Consider the following 27451-nt stretch of genomic DNA (forward strand, 5'->3'; position numbering starts at 1 on the left):
TTAATAACGAGGAAAATCTGAGTTTTCTTTAAAAATTTGGACCTTGCCTTTTTATTCATTTTTCTCATATTAAACACACGCCATGTAGGACATGAACATTTTCCATTTTTATAATTTGAATTTTTGTTTTTGAAATCGAATTGCTCCAAAATAATAAACTGAACTTCTTCGTGGATTGAGAGAATTATTTTAAAATGAAAAAAAAACAATTTATTTTTTGTGTTTTCGAACATGGAAATACAAGGTGAACCTCTCTCGCAAGAATTTTTGAACTTCCCCGGACATAGCACTTAAACTTCTAGCAACATCTTTTTTAGACTTTATCTTTTTATTCTTTTTTTCTCATACGAAATGCACACCATGCAGTACATGAACTTTCAGGAGTTACCGTCTTTGTTTGGCTTTACTAACGGGAAAAAATCGAGTTTTTATGGACATCAAACCGCTCTAACTTTTTAGGTTTTCCTTTTTATTTAATTTTAAACTTCTTCATTTACTTTGAACTTCTTAGAAAAAAATAAACATATGATTTTTCTAGCTTTTTTAGTTTTTTCTTTGTTTTCTTTTTTTATTTAGTTTTTATTCTTTAGTAATGAGAAAACATCTGAGTTTTTTTAACCTTCGTACTTCTCTCTTGTTTTACTTTGAACTTCTTAGAGAAAAATATGGTTTTAAATAAGCAAATAGTTTTCTAGATTTTCAAATTTGAACTTCTAGGTATTTTGACCTTCTCGATTATTTCAAATTGAACTTCTAGTGTTTTCAAATTTGAACTTCTAGGTTTTTTTTTGAACTGAACTCCTCTGTTATTTTGAGTTGACCTTCTTGGTTTTGTAAAAAAAATTGAACTTCTCTATTATTTAAATTTGAACATGGTATTTTAGAAATGGGGGAAAATCCAAGTTTTTTAAATTTTGAATTACTCTACTTTTTTCAATTTTAAACTTCTTGGTTTATTCTTTAGAAATGGGGAAAATCCAATTTTTGTAATAAACATCGAAACAATCTTTGTTATTTTAATTTGAACTTCTCGTATTCTTTTTAATATCTTTTCTACATTTCTACATTATGATTTTGTAGTTTTCCTAGTGGAAGTTTTTTGTATGAAGTTCTAGTGGAATCAGAGTTGGAAAATATAGGCTTTTTAAAGTTGATCGTGACCACTAGGTAAAAAACATCACTTTTTCTTTAAACCACACACGTTATTTTATCAGTGAATAGTAAGACATGTTGTACCTTATCCTCTCACACATGACACGTTCCTTATCCACACCATCTAAACACACTCATTTTATCTCTTTCACCTCATGCTTTTGTCTTCTTGTCTGTACACCCAAATTAACAGCAACCAAAGCCAGCAGCAACTCGGTGCCATGCGCGGGGAAGATGACAGGGAACACAACACACACAGCTATGAGGAGAGGCGCCAGGAAACCACGGAGCCCTGTGTGAGACAGTAATGAGAGACGTTGGGTGAAGGACGATGACAGGAGCAATGGAAGGTCTGTGAGAGATGCCCAAGTAGGTCACGCGCGAGGGTTGGCGAACATATGATAGATTGAATTTCGGAGGAGCTGCATTGCATCCTAGTCACCAGCACTACTCAATACGGATCGAATTTTCAAATCAGTTAAAATAAACAATATTGTTGCCTTGAAGATGAACAAGAACATGAAGGTGTTTTGACCTTCTCGAACAATCTGTGCAGTAAAAGATATGAAAGTTCAGAGACAAATGCCACTGTTGTTCTCCTTCTGTGTTCATTGTTGTTCTCCTGATTACACATTAACACAAATCAACACAAATAATTATTCCCAGTGGTGTTTTGTAGCTGGCTGCTTATGCCTGTAAACACTTGAACTTCAGACATGAGTACCAAGCAGCAATCAGGAGGGGCAGAGCCAGAAGGGGAAGTTGCATGGAGGGAAAGAAGCGCCATGGGAGAAGACTGCCGGCAAGGCTGCGGGATGAGACGATGCGCGACCACAGGAGAAGGCCGGCTGCAGGGCCGCCACAGGAGGCCGACGGCGGGTCCGTGGGAGGAGACCGGCGGCGGGGTTGAAGGAGACCGGCAGAGGGACGACTGGAACCGTGGGCAGCTGGGTGAGGGGGCACTGGCCGTCCTCCTCTTCTACGACGGCGTGCGGCAGCGCGTCGAGCCCCATGAGCCGTGCGACGACGCTGGGCGAGCCCACCATGCCAGGGGACGGTGGCGCCGCCGTTCTGATGTTGTCCCGCTGCCGTCGTCGCCCGAGATGACGCCACCCGCCGCGCCGAGGCCGTCGCTCCAGCTCCCGCCGCTGGACCTCAAGGACAGGGGAGGCGCGACCGCGTCCTGGAGGTTGTCGCGCCTGTCGCTGGACAACCTCGTGGTGGTCGACGCCAGGGGGAAGCGGCGTCTCCCTGTCCAGCGGCATCGACATCTCCGACGGCGTTGCCGACCCCTGATTGATAGTCCAAGAAGCATCGCCATTAATTGAGGAGCGAGGGGCAACAACAGAGAAAAACGGGAGCGACGCGCGCGTATACGTACGCTGGCGTGTCGACGGCGGTAGGTGGGCGGAGTCAGTTGGGGTGGGCTAGTGCGAGGGGCATGGCGGCGCGTCCTAGGGCGGCTGCGCCGGCGGTCGGCGGTGGGGTTGGGGCTGCGCCCGAGGGGAACAAGGGAGGCTGGGGTCAGGGTGGTTAGGGGCGGCGCCGGGGACCAGATCCGGGTGAGGGGCCTGTGCGTGGCCGGATCCAGGCCGGGAGCAGCTCCAGCGTGGATGGAGGCCACCGGCGGCGGCCCCAATGGAGGGCGGAGCGGGAGGTGGTGCACCACGCGGTGGTGTGGGGGGACAGGGGAGAGAGTGGGTTCGGGACGGGTTTTCTGGGTTCGGGAACCTATCGGTTGCGCCTTATAGGCCACCGATGTAATATATATATATATATGGCTACTTACAAGGACATGCTTGCATAACCAAATAAAACATCCACTTACATAGGTGGCTACTACAACCATGTCATTTGCACACACTAAAGTAAACTATTACATGCATAATTACATCGGTGACTACTACACACACCAATAAAGTAAACTATATATTACATGCATGATTAACTAGCATAAACGATCATCTGATCACCATCTACTTCCTGTGACGCTTGCTCTGCTTGTGGCTCGATCCGGACTCGTCAATTTGGGTAACGAGGCACTTCTTCATGTCAACGATCCGCCTGTGCATCTCATAGCATGTGTACACGCTCTTGGCCGCGAACCTGAGGTGAGGTTCATCCAGTTGCCGCATCCAGGCCCTGTGCCAGGATAGGGACTTGTTCTCTAGGCATCCTGCTTTATCTTTTTATAGTAGCGGTCGATAATGGCCGAGGCGAGTTCAACCAGGGAGTCCTTCGTGCTGCCTCAGATCCTGTAGTGGTCACGGATTTCAACAAGGTTCTTGCAGGCCAAGCCCGTAACACTCAGCGCTTTTACATCGTTGGTGGTTTCCACTGTGGTGAACTTGTAGTCAGTGCTGTTGACAAACCTGTTGAAACGATCGCAGGGCTTTGTGGCCATGCAGTAGTGGTAGATGAGGACATGATGGCGCACGCACAACTGGGTGACGGCAACCTTCTGATCTATGCCGAGACGACCGGCAGTGTACTGGAGGTCAATGCCGACCACCTTGTATTTGTCTCCAGCAAGCAATTGCTCAACACTGTGGATGAAGTCGTCCACCACGGCCGGGTCGATGGTGTACACCACCGAGAGATTCGTCTCCCTCGCATGGGTCTCCACCCCATGCTCACCAAACTCCATTGGAGCATCGCTGGACATCCCCTCTCTATGTGTTGTCGTGGGTGTGCTTGTTGTGTTGTGGACCGCGATCAAAAGGTTGAAGAGACTAAGGTTATAATGGCCACGGGAATTAAAGGGGAAGCCGGACGGCCAGGAATATCGGCAGGCCCTAATGGCAATTCTGATTTGCAGCGCGTAACTCCATCATGCCACACATAACTGCATCGCGTGGCAGCGCGCGACGCAACCGCATGCATATGGGGGCCCTGACGTGATCGTGCACATGCCCAACCACTGGCAGAGCGCGCGCGGAGAGACACGAGCAAAGCACTCCACGGTCGCCTCAACGGCAAGCAACCATATATATAAATATATATATATATATATATATATATATATATATACATAGGGTAACACTATTATGATCCCAGGATCATAATAGTTCTTTGGATCACGCCAGGCCCTATATAGAGCGCGCGAGGGTGTTTCCGAACTCCCCTAACTGCCCCACCAGTGCTGGAAAAAAATCGGCCCACGAGGCCACGACCACGAACTGCCCCACCACCTCCCCCGATCCCCTGATGGAATCGCCACCGATCTCGCGCCGGACCCCACGCCGCCGGTTCCCCGCCCCAGATCCACTCGCCTCTGGCCCGCCGCGGAAACACTAGGACGTCGGTGCTGCGCCTCGCCCTCGCCTCTCCTTCCCCGCCCCAGACCTTCCCGTTGCCGGTGCCCCGCCCCACCTCTCCATCCCGTACCTCCCAGCCGATGGTGTCCCGCTCGATATCACCCCCGCCAACCACGCGAGCCGCCGCCGTCCCCGCGAACCCCAGGCATCGCCGCACCCGCCAACCACGCGATCCACCGCCCTGGCAACCCCAGGTGCCGCTACCGCCATGCCGCCGCTGCCTGCCTCCTCCCGCGATGCCGCTGCCGGCCCCTGCCACCATGTGCCGCCGCGGCTCCCGTCCGGCGCTGCCGCCCCACCATCGGTTATCCCCACATCTCCTCTGCCAACTCCAGTACATCTTCTTTCCTCACCTCAAGATCATCCTCAATGGAGATCCATGTCCCTACTCCCCAACCTGGTCCGGCTTCTTCCGCCACCATCGCCTCCACATCACAGCTCCAGCAGGCACCTTCAAGCGCCTCTTCCCCTGCTGGCTCAAAGTATGCTGCAGTCCAAAGTGTCAATTTTCAGCAGGCCATGGCGATGTATCAAAGATGAACAGTTTTATATAGAAGTCCATGTATTACTACTCAAATTCAGGGGAGTTCGATTATTTATGCCTGTGGGACTGTGACCTTTTTATGTGACTACCCAAAAAAATGTGGATGTTCTGTGCATGTGTGTGCTTAGTACACAAATTGAGAGAAACTTTTTTTTCTCATGTAGAACGAAGAAAGAGCAGAGAAGAGAAGAGAGTTGCAAAGCTGTTTCCAAAAATATGTGTGTTCAAAAAGATGTTGATACACACAAAAATTGTTGATGAGAAGTTCATATTTTCTGTTGCGCATAGTTTAGAATGTTCACTTTTGAAATAACACACACTTTGGGTGTCAAAAAATATAAAAGAGGCAAACACACACAAAAAATTGTTGGCAAGTACAAAATGGTCCAATTTGAAACAACATGTAATGAAGTGAACATTAACAAAAATGTGAGAATGTGAAAAAATTTGTACACTCATCCACATAAAAGGATCTACTCATAATGCTGCAAGATTAACCGGTCAATCCAAAAAAAGTTTGATGAAAATAGAAACTTCATAAAAACGGGATAACGTGCTTCTAAATAAGAAAACATGAAGTTCAAATTTAAATAACCAAGAAGTCGGAAAGGTGAAACTAAAAATATAGTGTGGTTTAAAATGTTTTTGACAAAAATCTCGTTTCTCAAACACCTACACATTCAAATTAAAAATAACGGAGCGATTCAGTGTTTATAAAGAAAACTTGGATTTCTCTAGTTCCTAAAGAATAAAAACAAAGTTCAAATTGAGATAACACAAAATTTTGATGGTTATTTACCATGAAGAAAAACAAAGTTTCAACTATAAAAGTGTTAACTTGAGAATTTCAAATTTGATAGAATGGAGAGTTGAAGAAAACGTTATCACTGTACTAAAAAAATTCCCATGGATTTTCCCACTATTAAAAAAGAATAACCAAAAATTTCAAATTAAAATAACAAAGTTGTTCAATATTTGCAAAAGAAAATAGTTTTTCATGGTTTTAAATAACCCTGAGAAGGTCAAATGAAAATAACAGAGCAGTTCAAAAATAGTTTCTAAAAAACATAACTTTTTCGTTTCTAGGATAAACCTGGAAGTTCAAATTTATAAAATGAAATGGTTCAATGTTTACTTACAAGAAAATACCTTGTTACAAGATAATAAAGCCAAGAAGTTCACTTTAAAAAACAGAGGGTCAGATGTATACGAAAAAATCAGTTCTTCTCGTTTCTCGAAAAAGTAAATTATGAAGTTCAAGTAAAGTATAAAGGATTTTCACCATTTCTAAATAAAAAACTTTGCTTGGGTTTCTAAATAAAAATAATAAAGTGGAAGGAGCGGATTTGCAGCAGCTTTTCAATGCCATATTATTTGTTTCATTCCGATAAACGGTTTAGAAATGCGATCGAAAATATGATTCACATTTTTTGTATGAAGAAAAAACCATTTTCAAAACTTCTCTTAAACTGCTTAGGTTTTGCCGAAAATTTGACTTGGGTGATGCTACTCGTGTACATAGCTTTCCAACGGTATATCACAAACCCCATTTGGGCAATGTTTGCGGAAGTTCAACCTAGAAATGGGGGGAGTTCAACTACTGCTGCTGGGACAAAAAGAAAGGAGAAGTTCAATTTCTAAAGATGACCCGGTTCGACGTGCTAAACAATATTGTAAGAAAACAAAAAGGAAAGGAGAAGTTCAATTTCAGAAGATGGTGCGGTTTGATATGCAAATTAATGCAAAGACACACACAAAAATGTTGTTTTTGTGTCTTAAAATATTTTCATTCATAAAAAAGGATTAAGGAAAAAACCAGGAAGTCCATATTAAAAAGATGGAGAAGTTCGATGATTATAGAAAACTCAGATTTTCCTCGTTATTAAAGAATGGAAACAAGAAGTTCAAAAACAAAATAATAAGAAGTTCAACTTTTAAAACTAGAGCGTTTCAAAATTTCATAAAATAAAATTAGGAAATAAAACCAGGAAGTCCATATTGATGGAGAAGTTTGATGATTATAGATAACTCAGATTTTTCCTCGTTATTAAAGAATGGAAACAAGAAGTTCAAAAGTAAAATAATAAGAAGTTCAACTTTTAAAAATAGAACTTCAATATTCATAAAAAAGGATTAAGAAAATCAGAATAAAAATTCATAAAGAACTCAGATATATTCACATAACCGAGAGAAGTTCAGATTGATAACTGCCAGAAGTTCACGTACTACACGGTGTCATTTTGTTTTTAAAAAAGAATAAAAAAGCAAAGACTAATTTTTTTTGTTATAAGTTCAATTCCTCCGTCAGAGAAAGTTAAAAAATATTGTGAGAGAGGTTTGTACAAAAGAAATATCATTTGTGTAACACTCATGAATGGATGAGAAAATTACAAACGAAAATACGTCATAGAAGTTCAACGTGAAAACAATAGGAAGTTCAACTACTACAGAAAATGAATTTCAAATGAAAAACTTTTAAAGTCATCGCGAGTATGAAAAAACGATTAACACAGGAAAGTTGCGTGTTTACGGCAGCTTTCCACCGGTATATCACTTGCTCAATTCCAGTGAATGGATGGAGAGCTACGAGCAGTTGATGGAGAGCTACAAGCAAAAAAATCACGTGAAAAACAAAGTGAAGTTCAGGTACACGCGCCGAGAAGTTCAGGTTCTTCACGCGGTGCATTTTCGAAGAATCTATTTCGCGATAAAGGCAGAACGGATGATCTCGCCGTTTCTGAAATAACAGGAAAATGGTTAGGAATCAGAGAAAACCATCAACATGGAAAAGTTTCGCATTTTCCATAGCTTTTCAGCAGTATATTATTTGCCTCATTCTGATAAAGTTTGTAGAAATTACGGGGAAAATACGTTTTTTAGACATTTTCAAAATTGACTTAAAACTGTAAGGAATCGCTAGAAACATTATATACAAAAAAAGTTTCGCATTTGTTCAAGCTTTCCAACGCCATATCATTTGCTGCATTCGGACGTACGGTTAAAAAATTAGCTTGAAAATACGAACTCGGTGGAACTTGTATCATTTTCTAAATTACTTTTAAACCGTTCAAAATTAGAAAAAACTTTTAATATGAAAAAGTAGCGCATTTTCATAAGCTTTCCAACGCCATATTATTTGCCTCAATTGGATTAGCCGTTTAGAAATGGCATTAGAAATACGAACTCGGCTGTTCTGTTTGTGAAATTCTACGATTTTCCAAATTACTCTTTATCCATAGGGATTAGAGAAAACTTTCAACATATGGAAGGAGCGGTTTTGCAGCAGCTTTCCAACGCCATATTATTTGCCTCATTCCGATAAACAGTTTAAAAATGTGATCGAAAATACGATTCATGTTTTTTGTATGAAGAAAAAACAGTTTTCAAAACTGCACTTAGACCGCTTACATTTTGCCAAAAATTTAACTTGGGTCATGATACTGATGTCCATAGCTTTCCAATGGTATATCGCAAGCCCCGTTTGGGCAATGTTGGTGGAAGTTCAACCTAGCACTGGGAGAAGTTCAGGTCGAACAACTCAGACAGTAAAATTGCAAAAAACACAATTTCATCATGAGTCGAGAGCAAAATCCACCAACGAGTGAGATTCCTATTTAAAACCGGTATTTAGTTGCTAAAAACATTCCTAGATTACACTAAAATCATATAGAACACGACTAAACAGAATAATTCGCGGGGGAAGCCATGGTTGCGAAGATAGCCCGAAGGTCGGGTCGTACAGAGGGAAGTCCAGGCACGTTACTCAGGCAGTTCAGGTTGTGATCAGAACATTATTCTGATCCCGTGATTAGAATAGTGTTTATATAGCAGTTGAACGCGCAAGGGAAAGATGTTCACAAGCCGAGCGCGTCGATGGACACGAGCAGAGCACGTCAACGGACGTGAGCAGAGCGCGCCGTGGTGCCTAACGACGAGCAGAGCTTGCCGAGGGACGCGAGCAAAGGCCGGCACAGTGATACATGGCAAGTAAGACGAACTATGCGTGCGATGTCGAAGACATCAAGCATGAATCAGATTAGAGTTGCGTGTGCGATACGTGGCATACAATTGATCCATCCGACTGTTTGTGATGGAATAAGCCGTATGTGTTGCAGGAAAACGCTTGCTGGTATATAACCTTAAATTTAACCAAAAAAGTGTTAATGCATGTTAGAAAAATTGTATAGCTGGAAACTATGTTCAAATACGACTCCAACGATATAATCTTTGGCGACAAGCATTCATATTTTATTAGTTAAATCATACTTATAGACTAGGATGGGGGTATAGTAGGTAATTAAATTGCAAACATTTTTTGTATTGATCGTATGTGTGTGCGTCCTTTCGTCCTCCTCTCGCACGTCTTGTCACCCCGCTGCCGCAGACGGCTTACAGCGCATGCTTGCACCGCGCGCGGGGGGCGTTCTTTTGGCCAAACGGTGACGCCAGTGAATCGTCGGTGAGCCCGTTCCCGCGCAACCTCGCAGGTTCCCGTGCAAGCTTCTCGCCCAACTCGGTGAAATCCCCCAAAATCCCAATGCTTACCGGCCTGTTATAAAAACCCTCACGGTCGGCGAGTCCTGCGTCGCATTTTCCCCTCCCTCCCTGTAGCTTATCTCGTGTGCTTCTCCCACAATCGCCAATGGCACCAGTTCGTCGTTGTCGCTCAGCCACTCCGCCATCGTCAGAGGGACAGCTCCAGCTGGGAGGCTACACCGCGGCGGCGGCAATAGTCCCCGGTGTAGTGTAGTGCGCGTGGCGTCCCTGTTGGGTGTGCGCAGAACACGCACCACACGCTCCACCGTCGATGCCCGTCGACAGCTGTTGCCGGCCGCCATTGCCGCCACACCACCGTCGAAAGCCAAGGCCATCGCCCGCTCTGTCGCCGTGGCCCGAAGGCGGGAGGTGGCCGTCGTGGCCGCCACCCCACTACCGCCCACCATGGCCATTACCCGCTCCGCCACCGCGGCCCGAAGGTGGGAGGTGGTGGTCGTGGCCGCCACCCCGTCGTCGGCCGCCGTGGCCGCCAGCCCACCATCAACCACCGGGGGTCATCACCCGCTCCGCCACCGCCGCCCGAAGGCGGGAGGCGGAGGTGGATGCCTGCACATGCGTCAGCGACCTTGCGCGCTACACCAAGTTCCTGCGGGAGGAGGAGGAGCACCTTTGTCGAGCATGCAAAGAGCCTTACACCGCCATGGCCGCGACACACGCCGCCTCAGAGGTGAGGAAGCAGAAGATCTACGAGGATAACCACCACTTCAAGAGGGGTCATCTGGAGCGACAGAGGGCGTTCGAGGTGAGCGTCGCTGAAGCTGCAATAGCGGCAGGCACCGTATTGCGGTTGCCCAGCTCGTCGGTAGGCTCCTCCTCCTCCTCCGCCTCTTACTAAGCATGCTCGGCGGAGGAGAGGCAGTCGGAAGTAGTACAAAGCCCCTCCGCAGTAGTAGTATTTACGGGCTATTTTGTTCAGTTCATCTGGCTATAGATGTGGTGGAACTGTACAACGTACTTAAAATTAGCTAGTATATATAGTTGAACCAGCTATTTTAGTACATGGTTGGCAATAATTGGGGAAACGTTTGGTTGGTTCAGCTGTCGAGTTGAACTGTTTGTATAAATTAAGAACGAATGCTTAATCTATAATGAAATCTATGCTTAATTACTGAATTTTAGTTGCAAAAATTAGATAGTGCTAGTGATTTCTAGCTGCATATTTTGATAAATCGTAGTGTTACAAGGATTGACAAATGGCAACATTACTAGATCAACAAATGTCAATCTTTCCAGTTTGACAAATAGCAACATACCCAATATGACAGATGCAAATCTTACCAAATTGTTTGTACGTGGTTGCACACAGGTCATCCAAAACAACCATTTGCGTTGAAGGGATGCACAAATACTGCGCTGTGGATTTTCCCTCGACTAAGGGGGAAGACCATAGCTCTCAATTTGCATACGGGTGTTCTGTCTAAAACGTTTGCGACCAAGAGCTACAGAAATCCTGCTCGGCACATTTTCTCTTGGCTTCCCGAGGAAGCTGTCGGCACGCCTTCAAGTTTAGTCAAGCACTCAAGCACCTGTCCGCACGGCACCTCCTAGCCATTAAAAGAGTGAGGCATGGTGTCACGTGAATGGTTAACAGAACGCACACAATTTAAATTATACAAAACGTTTGAGATGTTATAGTGGCAGCTATTTGTTTCAAAATGCCTTTGTTGGTTGTTATTCGAGTGCGCCTTCTCTCAAAATGCACACGAAAAATACCACAGCATGTTGGGTGCCATTCCATTATAGCATGCCAAGTTTCATGAATTTCAGACAAGTTTTGGATTTACTAGAATTTAAAAACAAAGTATCTCAACGTTTTGCCGGCAATCAACAGTGCCCTGGTGTTTGAAATTCATTCCCATTTCTTGCATGGGACCTAAGCATGCCCCGAAGGACACATATTTGATTTTTTAACCAATTTATATGCATTGGAGCTTGTGCATGTGGTTCAAATTTGAATTATGCGCATGAAATGCCTAGAAAACCCAGTTAATGTATAAAAATGTCCAAACGAACCCCGAAAAATTCCAAAAGTAAACACAACACTCCTGTTGCTCTATGTTGACACTAGAACAAATTCAAAAGCAATAAGAGGCAACGGATATCGTTTCGTCCTCAAAGGTGGCACGTTCCCTACCGAAACCATCACGCTTGTTGTGAGAAGCTAAGGTTTGTGAGAAGCTTATACCCAAACCTGCCCCAAATGGGACAAAATTTCTACCACGACATGTTGATGCCGCTCCATGATAGAATGCCAAGTTTCATGAATTTCAGACGAGTTTTGGATTTACTAGAATTTAAAAACCACGTATCTCAATGTTTTGCTAGCAATCAACAGTGCCCTAGTGTTTGAAATTCATTCCCATTTCTTGCATGGGACCTAAGCATGCCCCGAAGGACACAGATTTGATTTTCAACCAATTCATATGCATTGGAGCTTGTGCATGTAGTTCAAATTTGAATTATGCACATGAAATGCCTAGAAAACCGAGTTAATTTATAAAAATGTCCAAACGAACCCCGAAAAAATCCAAAAGTAAACATGACACTCCTGTTGTTCTATGTTGACACTAGAAAAAAATTGAAAGCAATAAGAGGCAACGGATATCGTTTCATCCCCAAAGGTGGCACGTTCCCTACCGAAACCATCACACTTGTTGTGAGAAGCTAAGGTTTGTGAGAAGCTTATACCCAAACCTTCCCCAAATGAGACAAAAATTTTACCACAGCATGTTGATGCCGCTCCATGATAGCATGCCAAGTTTCATGAATTTCAGACGAGTTTTGGATTTACTAGAATTTAAAAACCAGGTATCTCAATGTTTGCGATTAAGTGACGGTGGCAGGGTGTTTGAAATTTATTGCCATTTCTTGCATGGGACCTAAGCATGCAACCAAGGACACATATTTGATTTTTCAACCAGTTTATATGCACTAGAGAATGTGCATGTAGTTCAAATTTGAATTATGCACATAAAATGTCTAGAAAACCTAGTTAATGTATAAAAATGTCCAAACGAACCCTGAAAAATTCCAAAATTGAACACACCACTCCCGTCGTTCTATGTTGACACTCGAATTTTTTTGAAAGCAATAAGATGCAACGGATATAGTTTCATCCGCAAAGGTGGCACGTTCCCTACGAAATCATCACGCTTGTTGTGAGAAGCTAAGGTTTGTGAGAAGCTTATACCCAAACTTGTCCCAAATGGGACAAAAATTTTACCACGGCATGTTAATGCCGCTCCATAATAGCATGCCAAGTTTCATGAATTTCAGACGAGTTTTGGATTTACTAGAATTTAAAAACCAGGTATCTCAATGTTTGCGGCCGAGTGACGGTGGCAGGGTGTTTGGAATTCATTCACATTTCTTGCATGGGACCTAAGCATGCAACCAAGGACACAGATTTGATTTTTCAACTAGTTTATATGCACTAGAGAATGTGCATGTAGTTCAAATTTGAATTATGCACATAAAATGCCTGGGAAACCCAATTAATGTATAAAAGTTTCCAAACGAACACCGAAAAATTCCAAAATTAAATAGAACACTCCTGTTGTTCTATGTTGACACTCGAAATTTTTTGAAAGCAATAAGAGGCAACAGATATCGTTTCGTCCCCAAAGGTGGCACGTTCCCTGCCGAAACCATCACGCTTGTTGTGAGAAGCTCTGCTTTGTGCGAAGCTTATACCCAAACCTGCCCCAAATGGGACAAAAAATTTACCACGACATGTTGATGCCGCTCCATGATAGCATGCCAAGTTTCATGAATTTCAAACGATTTTTGGATTTACTAGAATTTAAAAACCAGGTATCTCAATGTTTGCGGCCGAGTGACGGTGGCAGGATGTGTGACATTCATTCCCGTTTCTTGCATGGGACCTAAGCACGCAACCAAGGACACATATTTAATTTTTCAACCCATTTATATGCATTGGAGCATGTGCATGTAGTTCAAATTAAAATTATGCACCTGAAATGCCTACAAAACCAAGTTAATGTATAAAAACGTTCGAATGAACCCTGAATAACTCCATTTTTTTGACGACACACCTATAGTTGCATGTTCACTGCAGATAAAAGTTCTAGCAATTCAAACACCATCCTTTGTAGCTGTGGCCCCATTACGTAATTCAAATCAAGACGATAGATCAAATAGATCGCACACAGTTTATTATCACCAACCGTGTGAGATGCAGCACAAAATATCTTGGAGCACCGTCAGTGTATAGTACGCCTATGGCTTACGCGAGAAGGTGCGTCGGCTATAGTCCACAGCCGGCGTGTCAAGCACACTAGCTCACTCCCCAAATATCATTTCATTGTTCATTCATCGCGGGTGAAAGATGGGGACGTGGACCCACGTCGCGAGGGCAACTTTGGCGGCCCACTCCGGCGAGAGCGCAGACGCAGCCACCAAGCGCGTGCTAACCAGCTTCGTGAGGGCGACCGCAGTCTGCGTCCGGGCGGCCAAGGCAGCCCAAACGGTCGTTGTTGCTTCTCAGGCGGTGACAGCAGCATCTGCCTCGGGGATAACAACTGGCGAGAGCAGCACAACAGTTGTCCGTTCCGTAGCGGCCGCCTTAGCCCTAATGGAGGCCGCCCACTACTATGTTGAGGCCGTCCACGCCCAGTGTAACGCCCGGGTAATCAAGCTACAGTAAAACTCTCCTAATGATGCCATGTCATCTGCGATTACTGTTACTAATCTCGGGATGATTCGAAACCGCATCAAATTCAAACTTAAAATTGAAGTCGACAATAAAAGTTTTCAAAATTTAAACTAAAATGTTCGGTTTGTACTAAATATTACATAGATAATTATGGTGTAGAAGATACAGTTTTATAAAATGCATAAATATTTTAAATGGAATAAAACAGAAAAGTAAATAAGTAAAAGAAAAGAAAATACAAAACAGAAAACAAATAGAAAAAAAAAGAAGAACTCCCCCCCACTGGGCTCCGGCCCAGCAGGCCACAGCCCCACTGGGCCAACCCCCCAGGCCCAGCCGGCCGCCCCCCCTACTCTCTCCATAACCCCCCGAAACCCTAGTCGTCTCCCCCATCGCCCCACTCGCCCCACGACTCCCTCTCGTTCCCCTTCCCCTCTCTCGCTGGATCTGGATCGGGAGGGCTCGATCCCGTCCCCGTCGCCGCCGCCCGGATCGAACCCCGCCATCGCCGCCGCCCGGAGCTCCCCCACTGGACTGCCTCCTCTTCGGCGCATCGTCTCCAACCTCCCCCCCGTGCCCCACTGCCACGCTCCCCACATCTATGGTGAGGCTCGGCCTCCACCCCCCTCTCTCCCGTGCCTCACGCCCCGCTCCGGCCATAGCCTTGCCTCGCCGCTCGTACCAGCCGCCGTGGCCACGCTGCTTGCCGTCGCGCGCTGTCGGCCACGCCCGGCCGATCCTGCCGTTGCTTCTCCGCTGCCCGCACCGCGGCACCTCCCCATGCACGCCGCGGCCGCCTCTGCGCTCCTGCGCCGCATCGGTACCCATCCACGCCCGCACGCGCCCCCCCTGACCGCACCCGCGCCCGTGGACCCCCCTGCTCCGGCTCCTCTCACTATCGCCGGCCCCCTGCGTCCTGCCGGTGCCCGCACCGCTCCCCAGCCTCGCTTGCAGCCTCACGTGCTGCTCCTGTGGCTGCTTGCTGTGCTTGCACGCCGCCGCCTGGCAGCGCCCGCCTGGGTGCGCCCCACCGCATGCCCCTGCTCCCCGCGCCCTGCCTAGCTCGCCGTGGCCACCGGCCTCTCCCTGCTCCGGTGCCCTGCCGGGCTTGCCCGCCCGCTAGGGCTGCGCCCCACGCCCGTGCCCGCTAAGGCCACAGGGGCCTTTTGACAGCTGGGCCCCAAACCCCCTTTGTGTCTATGACGAAGGGGGCCCCCACCCCCCAGAACGGATTTTAAAAAAAATAAGTGAATAAATTTATTAATTAATTAACCTAATTAATCTTGATTAATTAATTAAAGAATTAATTAAATTAATTAATCCTGATTAGATAATTAAACCCTTTTTAACCTAACAGAGTATGACAGGTGGGTCCCACTGGACCCACGCATCAGTTGACCCAGTCAACCCCTGTTGACTGGTGACGTCAGCATGACATCATGTTGATGTCATAAATCCAAATTTCGAATTAAATTAAATAATTAATTAAATTCCAGAAATTAGTAAAATCTTTAGAAAATCATATCTTTTAATCCGTAACTCGGATTAAATTATTTTCAACATGAAAGTTGCTCAGAACGACGAGACGAATCCGGATACGCAGCCCATTCGTCCGCCACGCATCCCTAGCATAGCGAACACGCAACTTTCCCCCTCCGGCTCATCTGTCCGAAAACGCGAAACACCGGGAATACTTTCCGGATGTTTTCCCCCTTCACCGGTACCACCTCGTACCGCGTTAGGGCACACATAGCATCACGTTTTGTCATGTCATGCATCATTATGCAGCTGTTTGCATTATATTTATTGTTTCTTCCCCCTCTTCTCTCGCTAGACACCGAGACCGACGCCGTTGCTCCCCGGTACGACTACAGTGTTGACGACCCCTCTCTCTTGCCAGAGCAACCAGGCAAGCCCCCCCTTTGATCACCAGATATCGCCTACTCTTTCTCTACTGCTTGCATTAGAGTAGTGTAGCATGTTACTGCTTTCCGTTAATCCTATTCTGATGCATAGCCTGTCCTTGCTACTACTGTTGTTACCTTTACCTGCAATCCTAATGCTTAGTATAGGATGCTAGATTATCATCAGTGGCCATACATTCTTGTCCGTCTGCCATGCTATATTATCGGGCCGTGATCACTCGGGAGGTGATCACGGGTATATACTATATACTTTATACATGATACATGTGGTGACTAAAGTCGGGTCGGCTTGTGGAGCACCCGCGAGTGATTCACGGATTGGGGGCTGAAAGGACCTTTGTCCCAACGGCCCTCTGTGTGGATCTTTGTGGCGAAGCGACAGGGCAGGTTGTGACCACCTAGGAGAGAGGTGGGCCTGGCCCTGGTCGGTGTTCGCGGATACTTAAACACGTTTAACGAGATCTTGGTATTTGATCTGAGTCTGGCTACTGGCCTATACGCACTAACCATCTACGCGGGGACAGTTATGGGCACTCGACGTCATGGTATCAGCCGAAGCCTTCGTGATGTCAGCGACTGAGTGGCGCGCGCCGGATTGGACCGTAAGCCTGCTCTTGTATTAAGGGGGCTAGTTCTGCTTCCGGCCGCGTTCGCAACGTGCAGGTGTGCAAAGGGCGATGGGCCCAGACCCCTGCGCCATAGGATTTAGACCGGCGTGCTGACCTCTCTGTTGTGCCTAGGTAGGGCTGCGACGTGTTGATCTTCGAGGCCGGGCATGACCCAGGAAAAGTGTGTCCGGCCAAATGGGATCGAGCGTGTTGGGTTATGTGGTGCACCCCTGCAGGGAAGTTAATCTATTCGAATAGCCGTGATCTTCGGTAACAGGACGACTTGGAGTTGTACCTTGACCTTATGACAACTAGAACCGGATACTTAATAAAACACACCCTTCCAAGTGCCAGATACAACCGGTGATCGCTCTCTCACAGGGCGACGAGGGGAGGATCATCGGTTAGGATTATGCTATACGATGCTACTTGGAGGTCTTCAGTCTACTCTCTTCTACATGCTGCAAGATGAGGCTGCCAGAAGCGTAGTCTTCGAAAGGACTAGCTATCCCCCCTTATTTCGGCTTTCTGCAGTTCAGTCCACATATAATAGCCTTATTCCAGTTGATACCAATGCATACATATGTAGTGTAGCTCCTTGCTTGCGAGTACTTTGGATGAGTACTCACGGTTGCTTTCTCCCTCTTTTCCCCCTATCCCTTCTACCTGGTTGTCGCAACCAGATGTTGGAGCCCAGGAGCCAGACGCCACCTTCGACGACGACTCCTACTACACCGGAGGTGCCTACTACTACGTGCTGCCCACTGACGACGACCAGGAGTAGTTTAGGAGGATCCCAGGCAGGAGGCCTGCGCCTCTTTTGATCCGTATCCCAGTTTGTGCTAGCCTTCTTAAGGCAAACTTGTTTAACTTATGTCTGTACTCAGATATTGTTGCTTCCGCTGACTCGTCTATGATCGAGCTCTTGTATTCGAGCCCTCGAGGCCCCTGGCTTGTAATATGATGCTTGTATGACTTATTTTATTTGTAGAGTTGTGTTGTGATATCTTCCCGTGAGTCCCTGATCTTGATCGTACACGTTTGCGTGTATGATTAGTGTACGATTGAATCAGGGGCGTCACAAGTTGGTATCAGAGCCGACTGCCTACAGGAATCCCCCTTCCACACTCCTTGGCCGAAGTTGAGTCTAGACATTACAAAAACTTTTACTAACATGGTTGTGTGCCTTACGGGCCCACGTCGCCATCTGGGTGGTATTAGGATCTTTTACTCCTCGATCCTTACTCTGGGACTCTGAACTCTCTCCTACTCGGGTTAAACGATTTTACTAACTCTAACACTAGGATCCCGTGACCACGTTCACCCCAAAGTTGGATAAGCCCTAGTTATTCTTTAGAGTAGTATTTGAACATTATCCACATTGTCATTTGACTCCTGTGAAAACATCTTTGTTTTCAGATGGAACCCACGAGGCAGGTCGTGCGCCACACGACGGCCATTGGTGCCTCAGGATCACCTGCTGTGTTGGTTGAGATGATGACCTATCTGGGTTATCGCTGGCACCCTGAGTACACCGTCTATGAGGAGTATCAGGACTTCAACCAGGAGCAGTACCGTGCCATCGTCCACCTCTACTCTCGGGAGTATGACTCCACTACCGTGCTGCACACTGCTCATGGTGTTGGAGTGACTATCGATATGGCGGTCCACGATGCTGCTTATGCTGCTCTGACACGTCTTCGTGGAGAGTATCAGGAGTTGGACACCTCCCCCTTCAGGCACATTGCTATCGCATCCGATGTTGGTGCGGAGGGATACTACACTGCTGCCTACTCCACTGTCACCCGAGAGCCCTTCTACCATCAGAACCTGGTTCTGCATGCTGATGGGCTGGATAGAGCTAACCGAGCTCTTCGCCACGAGTTGTACACCACCCGTCAGCACCTGTATCGTGCTCTGACGCTGTTGCACCCCTCTGTCCGCTCTGGTGATCTGTCGCGTTCTGCGATCTACCCTGCCCGGACCGTGATGCCCCAGGGCGTCGGCTGGCCAGATGTGGGAGGCTACTCTCCTGCATTGGGTCCTCTCCTGCCACCTGCGCATCGGGTTCCGCACCAGAGTATCCGCGGACCCCAGGCTACTCGCGTGGAGGTCTTCCCTTCGCGTCACTACCAGCTGTCGGGCTACACCTACCTCCGCAGTACCGCATGGGACTGACGTAGACTTGCTTATTAGTGTTAGATGCATTCGCCGCGAGCCTGTGTGCCGCCTATGATGTCTTAGCCTATGTACTGAACACTGTGTAACGAACTCTATGCATGATCTCTTTTGTAAGATATGCCGACTACTATGTAGTATCTATCGTGCTGCTTTCGTTGTGCATGTTTCATCATGAATGATTCTTGTTTTTGCAAATTTCTCAATGCTGAACTACCCCTGTTAAATATTAGCAGGATGGTTAGACCAGGTGGTCGTGGTCGTGGTGGCAACGCCCCACCACCGCCTGAGTACATGGCTGGGATGATGCAACAGTTTGAGCTGAATCGTCAGTTCATGGAGAATATTATGGCTCAGTTTCCTCGCCCCAATATGAACCAGCAGCCAACCCAAGTGACTCTGCAAGATTTCATGCGCCTCAACCCAACCGTGTACCGCAGCTCAACTCAGCCTCTGGATGCTGATGACTGGCTCCGTGACATCACCTATGAGATGGAGTCTGCTGATGTAGCCCCTGCCAGCTATGTCACCTTTGCTTCCTTCTTCCTGAAAGGACCCGCAGCTCAATGGTGGGACAGCCACAGGCGTACTCTGCCAGCTGGAACAATCATCACCTGGCCAGACTTCCAAGCTGCCTTCCGTGCTCGCTTCATTCCTCAGGGAGTCATGGACCGTAAGAAGCGTGAGTTCCGCAACCTCACCCAAGGCAACAAAACTGTGGAAGCTTATCAGCGGGAGTTTCTTGACTTGTCCCGCTATGCTGAAGAAGACATTGCAACTGATGCACGCAGACAGGAGAAGTTCCGTGATGGCCTTCAAGCTGACATCAAGCTCGCACTTCTAGTGCATGACTTTGCTGATTTCGCCACTCCTGGTGAACAAGGCCATCAATGTCGAAACTGGTCTGCAGGAATACCAGGGCTCTCACAGGCGCAACCGTGACACGGGCTCATCTTCGGGCCCGTCTTCACAGAAGCGTAAGATATGGATTCCCAACAGTATGTACCAGCCGAATGCACCTGCCCCAAGGCAGACCTATGCTGCACCTCGTCTGCCTGTTCCTCCAACTAGGCAGCCAAGACTTCTAGCTCCACCACCACAAGCTCCTGTTCCCACTCCCAATAATGGTCTCTGCTACAAGTGTGGTCAGCCAGGTCACCGTGCTAGGGATTGCAATCAGAACCAGAATCAACTGGCCCTCCCAGCAACTGGCCATGGAAGCAACCAGCCTCGCAACAACAGTGCCAAGTCTTATGGTCGTGTTCATGCCAACCATGTTGATCTCAATGAAGTTCTAGACCAGCCTGCTACCGTGATGGGTACACTCCTTGTAAATTCAGTACCAGCATCTGTTTTATTTGATACGGGAGCATCGCATTCATTCATATCAGCTGAGTTTGCATTCATGCATGGCATTAAATACGAAGAGATGAACACTGTGATTGTGGTACACACTCCTGCGGGCCAGTGTCAAACCTCTATGGTTAGTCACGATGTTCCTGTTGAAATTGAAGGACTGGAATTCCTTGCCTCTCCCATCGTACTGAAGTCCTATAGCATCGACCTCATTCTGGGAATGGATTGGTTGAAAGCGCATACTACTTCTATAGTTTGCGCCACTAAGGTCGTCCATCTGCTACACCCTACTGATGAAATAATTGCTTACCAAGCTCATCTAGTTCAGAACGCCGAGGCACGTCTTTATGCCTTTAATGCGTTGAACACTGCACCACTCGAGGGCATTGGAAACATTCCCGTCGTTCGTGAATTCCAAGATGTCTTCCCGGAAGAACTTCCAGGGATTCCCCCTGCTAGAGCTGTCGAATTCATCATCGACTTGAAACCCGGCACTACCCCTATAGCTAAACGACCCTACAAGATGCCGCCGCATGAACTCATTGAGCTTAAGGAGGAAATCGACAAATCTCTTGTCAAAGGTTTCATTCGCCCAAGTTGCTCTCCTTGGGGAGCACCTTCTCCCTTTGTTAAGAAGAAGGATGGGACAAACCGATTAGTCCAAGACTACCGTCCTATAAACCAAGCTACCATTCAGAATAAATATCCTCTTCCTCGGATCAATGATCTTTATGATCAACTGGCTGGCTCATCAGTGTTCTCCAAACTCGACTTGAGGTTGGGTTACCACCAGATCCGTGTTCGTGAGGAGGACATCCCAAAAACCGCCTTCGTGACTCGGTATGGATCATACGAGTACACCGTCATGTCATTCGGCTTAACGAATGCTCCCGCCACCTTCTCTCTTCTGATGAACTATATATTCATGGATTACCTCGACAAGTTTGTCGTGGTTTATCTAGACGATATCCTTGTATTTTCCAAGAACGAAGAAGAACATGCTGCACATCTTCGTCTTGTGCTGGAAAAGCTTCGAGAGCATCAACTGTATGCTAAGTATTCCAAGTGTGAATTCTGGCTCCCCGAAGTAACCTATCTTGGGCATGTCATCTCCAAGGATGGTATTGCCGTCAACCCTGAACGAGTTCAGGCTATTCTCGATTGGACTCCTCCGAAGAATGTCAAGCAAGTCCGAAGTTTTCTCGGTCTCGCCAGCTATTGCCGTCGATTCGTCGAGAACTTCTCCAAGATTGCCAGGCCTCTGACTAATCTGTTGCATAAGGGTGTCAAGTTCGAATGGACAGACAAGTGTCAGGAAAGTTTCCAGGCGCTCAAAGACAAGTTGACTTCTGCCCCCGTGCTTGCTCCACCTGATACTAAGAAGGACTTCGTCATTTACTGCGACGCTTCCCGTCAAGGATTAGGTTGTGTCCTAATGCAAGAGCGCAGAGTGATTGCTTATGCCTCTCGTCAACTGCGCCCTCACAAAGAAAACTACCCAGTTCACGACCTCGAGCTTGCTGTTGTCATCCATGCACTGAAATAGTGGCGACATTACCTTCTCGGTAATCGTTGCGAGATCTTCACCGACCACCAAAGTCTGAAGTATCTGTTTACTCAGCCAGATCTGAACCTCCGTCAGCAAAGATGGATGGAGACTGTTGCAGACTTTGACGTGGGTATATCATATACCCCCGGCAAGGCTAATGTAATGGCTGATGCCTTGAGCCGCAAGTCTTACTGCAACCACCTCCAGGTTCACAAAGTTCAGCCCTCGCTTGTCGAAGAATTTAGAAAGCTGAACCTCCATATTGTTCCTCCTGGAGCACTCGCTCCCCCTCCCCCGGAGTTCCGCAAGATGAATCTTCTTGTTGTTACTAAGGGTTCTCTAAATACCCTGGCTGTCGTACCAGATCTCGTAGCTGGTATAAAGACTATTCAAGGTTATGACTCTGAAGTCCATAAGATTAAACGCCATCTAGCAGAAGGAAAGCCCTCATTCTTCACTATCGCCGACGATGGCGCCTTGTATTTCAAAGGCCGCCTAGTGGTACCATGTTCGAAGAAAAACCTGGATAAGACTAAAAGGGTTATGCAAGAAGCTCATGATACGCCTCTGTCCATCCATCCTGGTAGTACAAAGATGTACCAGGATATTCGTCAAAGATTCTGGTGGTCTAATATGAAGCAGGACATTGCTCGTTATGTTGCTGAGTGTGACGTTTGTCGCCGAATCAAAGCAGAGCATCAAAGGCCTGCTGGAACTCTGCAACCTATCTCTATTCCTGAATGGAAATGGGACCATGTTGAAATGGACTTCGTCACTGGATTTCCCAAATCGCAGAAAGGTAATGATGCTATTCTTGTCGTCATTGACCGGCTTTCCAAAGTTGCCCATTTTCTGGCGGTCAAAGAGACAATCACTGCTAGTCAGCTTGCTACTCTCTACATGGCCAGAATTGTTTCACTTCACGGTATTCCACTAGTTATCAGTTCAGACCATGGCAGCTTATTCACTTCAAGGTTTTGGGCGAGTTTCCAAGAAGCTATGGGAACTCATCTGTCGTTCAGTACTGCGTTTCATCCTCAGTCGCAAGGACAGGTTGAACGTGTCAACCAAGTTCTCGAAGACATGCTTCGAGCTTGTGTAATATCATTCGGCAAGAAATGGGAGAAATCTCTTCCATATGCCGAGTTCTCTTATAATAATAGCTATCAAGCTAGTCTGAAGATGTCCCCCTTCGAAGTGCTATATGGACGAAAGTGTTGAACCCCTCTGAACTGGTCAGAAACGGGGGAACGTCCACTCTTTGGTCCGGATATTATCCAACAGGCCGAAGAACAAGTTCGCATTATTCGCGAGAATCTCAAGACTGCTCAGTCACGTCAGAAATGTCAGTATGACCGTCATCACCAAGACATGGTCTATCAACCTGGCGAAAAGGCTTATCTTCGAGTTACACCAATGAAGGGTGCTCACCACTTTGGGATCAAGGGCAAGCTAGCTCCTCGCTATATCGGTCCCTTCACTATTCTCGAAAGGCGTGGAAAGGTGGCATATCAACTGGAGCTTCCGCCGAACCTTTCTCAGAACTCCGCCATTGCTTCAAGGATCCAATCCGAGCGGTGGATCATGAAGTGCTCGAATTGCAACAGGACCTCTCTTATAAAGAGCATCCGGTCCGCATTCTTGACCAAGCTGAACGCCGCACACGTCAGAAGGCGATCAAATTCCTCAAAGTCCAGTGGTCGAATCACTCTGAAGACGAAGCCACTTGGGAACGCGAGGACCGCCTGCGTGATGAATACCCCGCACTGTTTCCTTCTACCTCCTAAATCTCGGGACGAGATTTCTTGTAGTGGAGGAGTTTTGTAACGCCCGGGTAATCAAGCTACAGTAAAACTCTCCTAATGATGCCATGTCATCTGCGATTACTGTTACTAATCTCGGGATGATTCGAAACCGCGTCAAATTCAAACTTAAAATTAAAGTCGACAATAAAAGTTTTCAAAATTTAAACTAAAATGTTCGGTTTGTACTAAATATTACATAGATAATTATGGTGTAGAAGATACAGTTTTATAAAATGCATAAATATTTTAAATGGAATAAAACAGAAAAGTAAATAAGTAAAAGAAAAGAAAATACAAAATAGAAAACAAATAGAAAAAAAAGAACTCCCCCCCCACTGGGCTCCGGCCCAGCAGGCCACAGCCCCACTGGGCCAACCCCCCAGGCCCAGCCGGCCGCCCCCCCTACTCTCTCCATAACCCCCCGAAACCCTAGTTGTTTCCCCCGTCGCCCCACTCGCCCCATGACTCCCTCTCATTCCCCTTCCCCTCTCTCGCTGGATCTGGATCGGGAGGGCTCGATCCCGTCCCCGTCGCCGCCGCCCGGATCGAACCCCGCCATCGCCGCCGCCCGGAGCTCCCCCACTGGACTGCCTCCTCTTCGGCGCATCGTCTCCAACCTCCCCCCGTGCCCCACTGCCATGCTCCCTACATCTATGGTGAGGCTCGGCCTCCACCCCCCTCTCTCCCGTGCCTCACGCCCCGCTCCGGCCACAGCCTTGCCTCGCCGCTCGTACCAGCCGTCGTGGCCACGCTGCTTGCCGTCGCGCGCTGCCGGCCGCGCCCGGCCGATCCTGCCGTTGCTTCTCCGCTGCCCGCACCGCGGCACCTCCCCGTGCACGCCGCGGCCGCCTCTGCGCTCCCGCGCCGCATCGGTACCCATCCACGCCCGCACGCGCCCCCCCTGACCGCACCCGCGCCCGTGGACCCCCCCTGCTCCGGCTCCTCTCACTATCGCCGGCCCCCTGCGTCCCGCAGGTGCCCGCACCGCTCCCCAGCCTCGCTTGCAGCCTCGCGCGCTGCTCCTGCGGCTGCTTGCTGTGCTTGCGCGCCGCCGCCTAGCAGCGCCCGCCTGGGTGCACCCCACCGCATGCCCCTGCTCCCCGCGCCCTGCCTAGCTCGCCGTGGCCACCGGCCTCTCCCTGCTTCGGCGCCCTGCCGAGCTTTCCCGCCCGCTCGGGCTGCGCCCCACGCCCGTGCCCGCTAAGGCCACAGGGGCCTTTTGACAGTTGGGCCCCAAACCCCCTCTGTGTTTATGACGAAGGGGGCCCCCACCCCCAGAACGGATTTTTAAAAATAATAATAAGTGAATAAAATTATTAATTAATTAACCTAATTAATCTTAATTAATTAATTAACTTAATTAATTAAAGAATTAATTAAATTAATTAATCCTGATTAGATTAGCCTAAGCAGATAATTAAACCCTATTTAACCTAACAGAGTATGACAGGTGGGTCCCACTAGAGCCACGCATCAGTTGACCCAGTCAACCCCTGTTGACTGGTGACGTCAGCATGACATCATGCTGATGTCATAAATCCAAATTTCGAATTAAATTAAATAATTAATTAAATTCCAGAAATTAGTAAAATCTTTAGAAAATCATATCTTTTAATCCGTAACTCGGATTAAATTATTTTCAACATGAAAGTTGCTCAGAACGACGAGACGAATCCGGATGCGCAGCCCGTTCATCCGCCACGCATCCCTAGCATAGCGAACACGCAACTTTCCCCCTCCAGCTCATTTGTCCGAAAACGCGAAACATCGGGAATACTTTCCGGATGTTTTCCCCCTTCACCGGTACCACCTCGTACCGCGTTAGGGCACACCTAGCATCACGTTTTGTCATGTCATGCATCATTATGCAGCTGTTTGCATTATATTTATTGTTTCTTCCCCCTCTTCTCTCGCTAGACACCGAGACCGACGTCGCTGCTACCCAGTACGACTACAGTGTTGACGACCCCTCTCTCTTGCCAGAGCAACCAGGCAAGCCCCCCCTTTGATCACCAGATATCACCTACTCTTTTCTCTACTGCTTGCATTAGAGTAGTGTAGCATGTTACTGCTTTCCGTTAATCCTATTCTGATGCATAGCCTGTCCTTGCTACTACTGTTGTTACCTTTACCTGCAATCCTAATGCTTAATATAGGATGCTAGATTATCATCGGTGGTCATACATTCTTGTCCGTCTGCCATGCTATATTATCGGGTCGTGATCACTCGGGAGGTGATCACGGGTATATACTATATACTTTATACATGATACATGTGGTGACTAAAGTCGAGTCGGCTTGTGCAGCACCCACGAGTGATTCACGGATTGGGGGCTGAAAGGACCTTTGTCCCAACGGCCCTCTGTGTGGATCTTTGTGGCGAAGCGACAGGGCAGGTTGTGACCACCTAGGAGAGAGGTGGGCCTGGCCTTGGTCGGTGTTCGCGGATACTAAACACGTTTAACGAGATCTTGGTATTTGATCTGAGTCTGGCTACTGGCCTATACGCACTAACCATCTACGCGGGAACAGTTATGGGCACTCGACCTTGTGGTATCAGCCGAAGCCTTCGTGACGTCAGCGATTGAGTGGCGCGCGCCGGATTGGACCGTAAGCCTGCTCTTGTATTAAGGGGGCTAGTTCTTCTTCCGGCCGCGTTCGCAACATGCAGGTGTGCAAAGGGCGATGGGCCCAGACCCCTGCGCCATAGGATTTAGACCGGCGTGCTGACCTCTCTGTTGTGCCTAGGTAGGGCTGCGACGTGTTGATCTTACGAGGCCGGGCATGACCCAGAAAAGTGTGTCCGGCCAAATGGGATCGAGCGTGTTGGGTTATGTGGTGCACCCCTGCAGGGAAGTTAATCTATTCGAATAGCCGTGATCTTCGGTAACAGGACGACTTGGAGTTGTACCTGGACCTTATGACAACTAGAACCGAATACTTAATAAAACACACCCTTCCAAGTGCCAGATACAACCGGTGATCGCTCTCTCACAGGGCGACGAGGGGAGGATCATCGGTTAGGATTATGCTATGCGATGCTACTTGGAGGACTTCAGTCTACTCTCTTCTACATGCTGCAAGACGGAGGCTGCCAGAAGCGTAGTCTTCGAAAGGACTAGCTATCCCCCCTTATCCCGGCTTTCTGCAGTTCAGTCCACATATAATAGCCTTATTCCAGTTGATACCAATGCATACATATGTAGTGTAGCTCCTTGCTTGCGAGTACTTTGGATGAGTACTCACGGTTGCTTTCTCCCTCTTTTCCCCCTATCCCTTCTACCTGGTTGTCGCAACCAGATGTTGGAGCCCAGGAGCCAGACGCCACCTTCGACGATGACTCCTACTACACCGGAGGTGCCTACTACTACGTGCAGCCCGCTGACGGCGACCAGGAGTAGTTTAGGAGGATCCCAGGCAGGAGGCCTGCGCCTCTTTCGATCTCTATCCCAGTTTGTGCTAGCCTTCTTAAGGCAAACTTGTTTAACTTATGTCTGTACTCAGATATTGTTGCTTCCGCTGACTCGTCTATGATCGAGCTCTTGTATTCGAGCCCTCGAGGCCCCTGGCTTGTAATATGATGCTTGTATGACTTATTTTATTTGTAGAGTTGTGTTGTGATATCTTCCTGTGAGTCCTTGATCTTGATCGTACACGTTTGCGTGTATGATTAGTGTACGATTAAATCGGGGGCGTCACACCCAGCTCGTGGTGGTCACTGCACAAATCGAACGAAGCTTCTCCGACAACGGTCGGCAACCCACGGCCGAAGAGTTGGCAATCGC

The 27451-nt window shown here is 47.5% G+C and overlaps 1 protein-coding gene across 1 annotated transcript; it reads right to left on the reverse strand.

Moving 5' to 3' along the window:
* Window positions 1–1698: 1698 nt before the first annotated feature.
* On the reverse strand, window positions 1699–2854 carry LOC123154200 (uncharacterized). Its single transcript, XM_044572979.1, has 2 exons — window positions 2534–2854; window positions 1699–2444 (listed from the first exon to the last, which is right to left on the reverse strand). Exon 2 carries the CDS (start codon window positions 2421–2423, stop codon window positions 1887–1889), a length of 537 nt encoding a protein of 178 aa, XP_044428914.1. The 5' UTR covers window positions 2424–2444; window positions 2534–2854; the 3' UTR covers window positions 1699–1886.
* Between the last annotated feature and the right edge of the window lie 24597 nt (window positions 2855–27451).

This window comes from Triticum aestivum, chromosome 7A, assembly GCF_018294505.1.
Source record: "Triticum aestivum cultivar Chinese Spring chromosome 7A, IWGSC CS RefSeq v2.1, whole genome shotgun sequence".
NCBI lineage: Eukaryota > Viridiplantae > Streptophyta > Magnoliopsida > Poales > Poaceae > Triticum > Triticum aestivum.

Coding starts and splice junctions, on each gene's coding strand:
- LOC123154200 (XM_044572979.1), bottom strand. CDS start 2,423: ATGTCGATGCCGCTGGACAGGGAGACGCCGCTTCCCCCTGGCGTCGAC.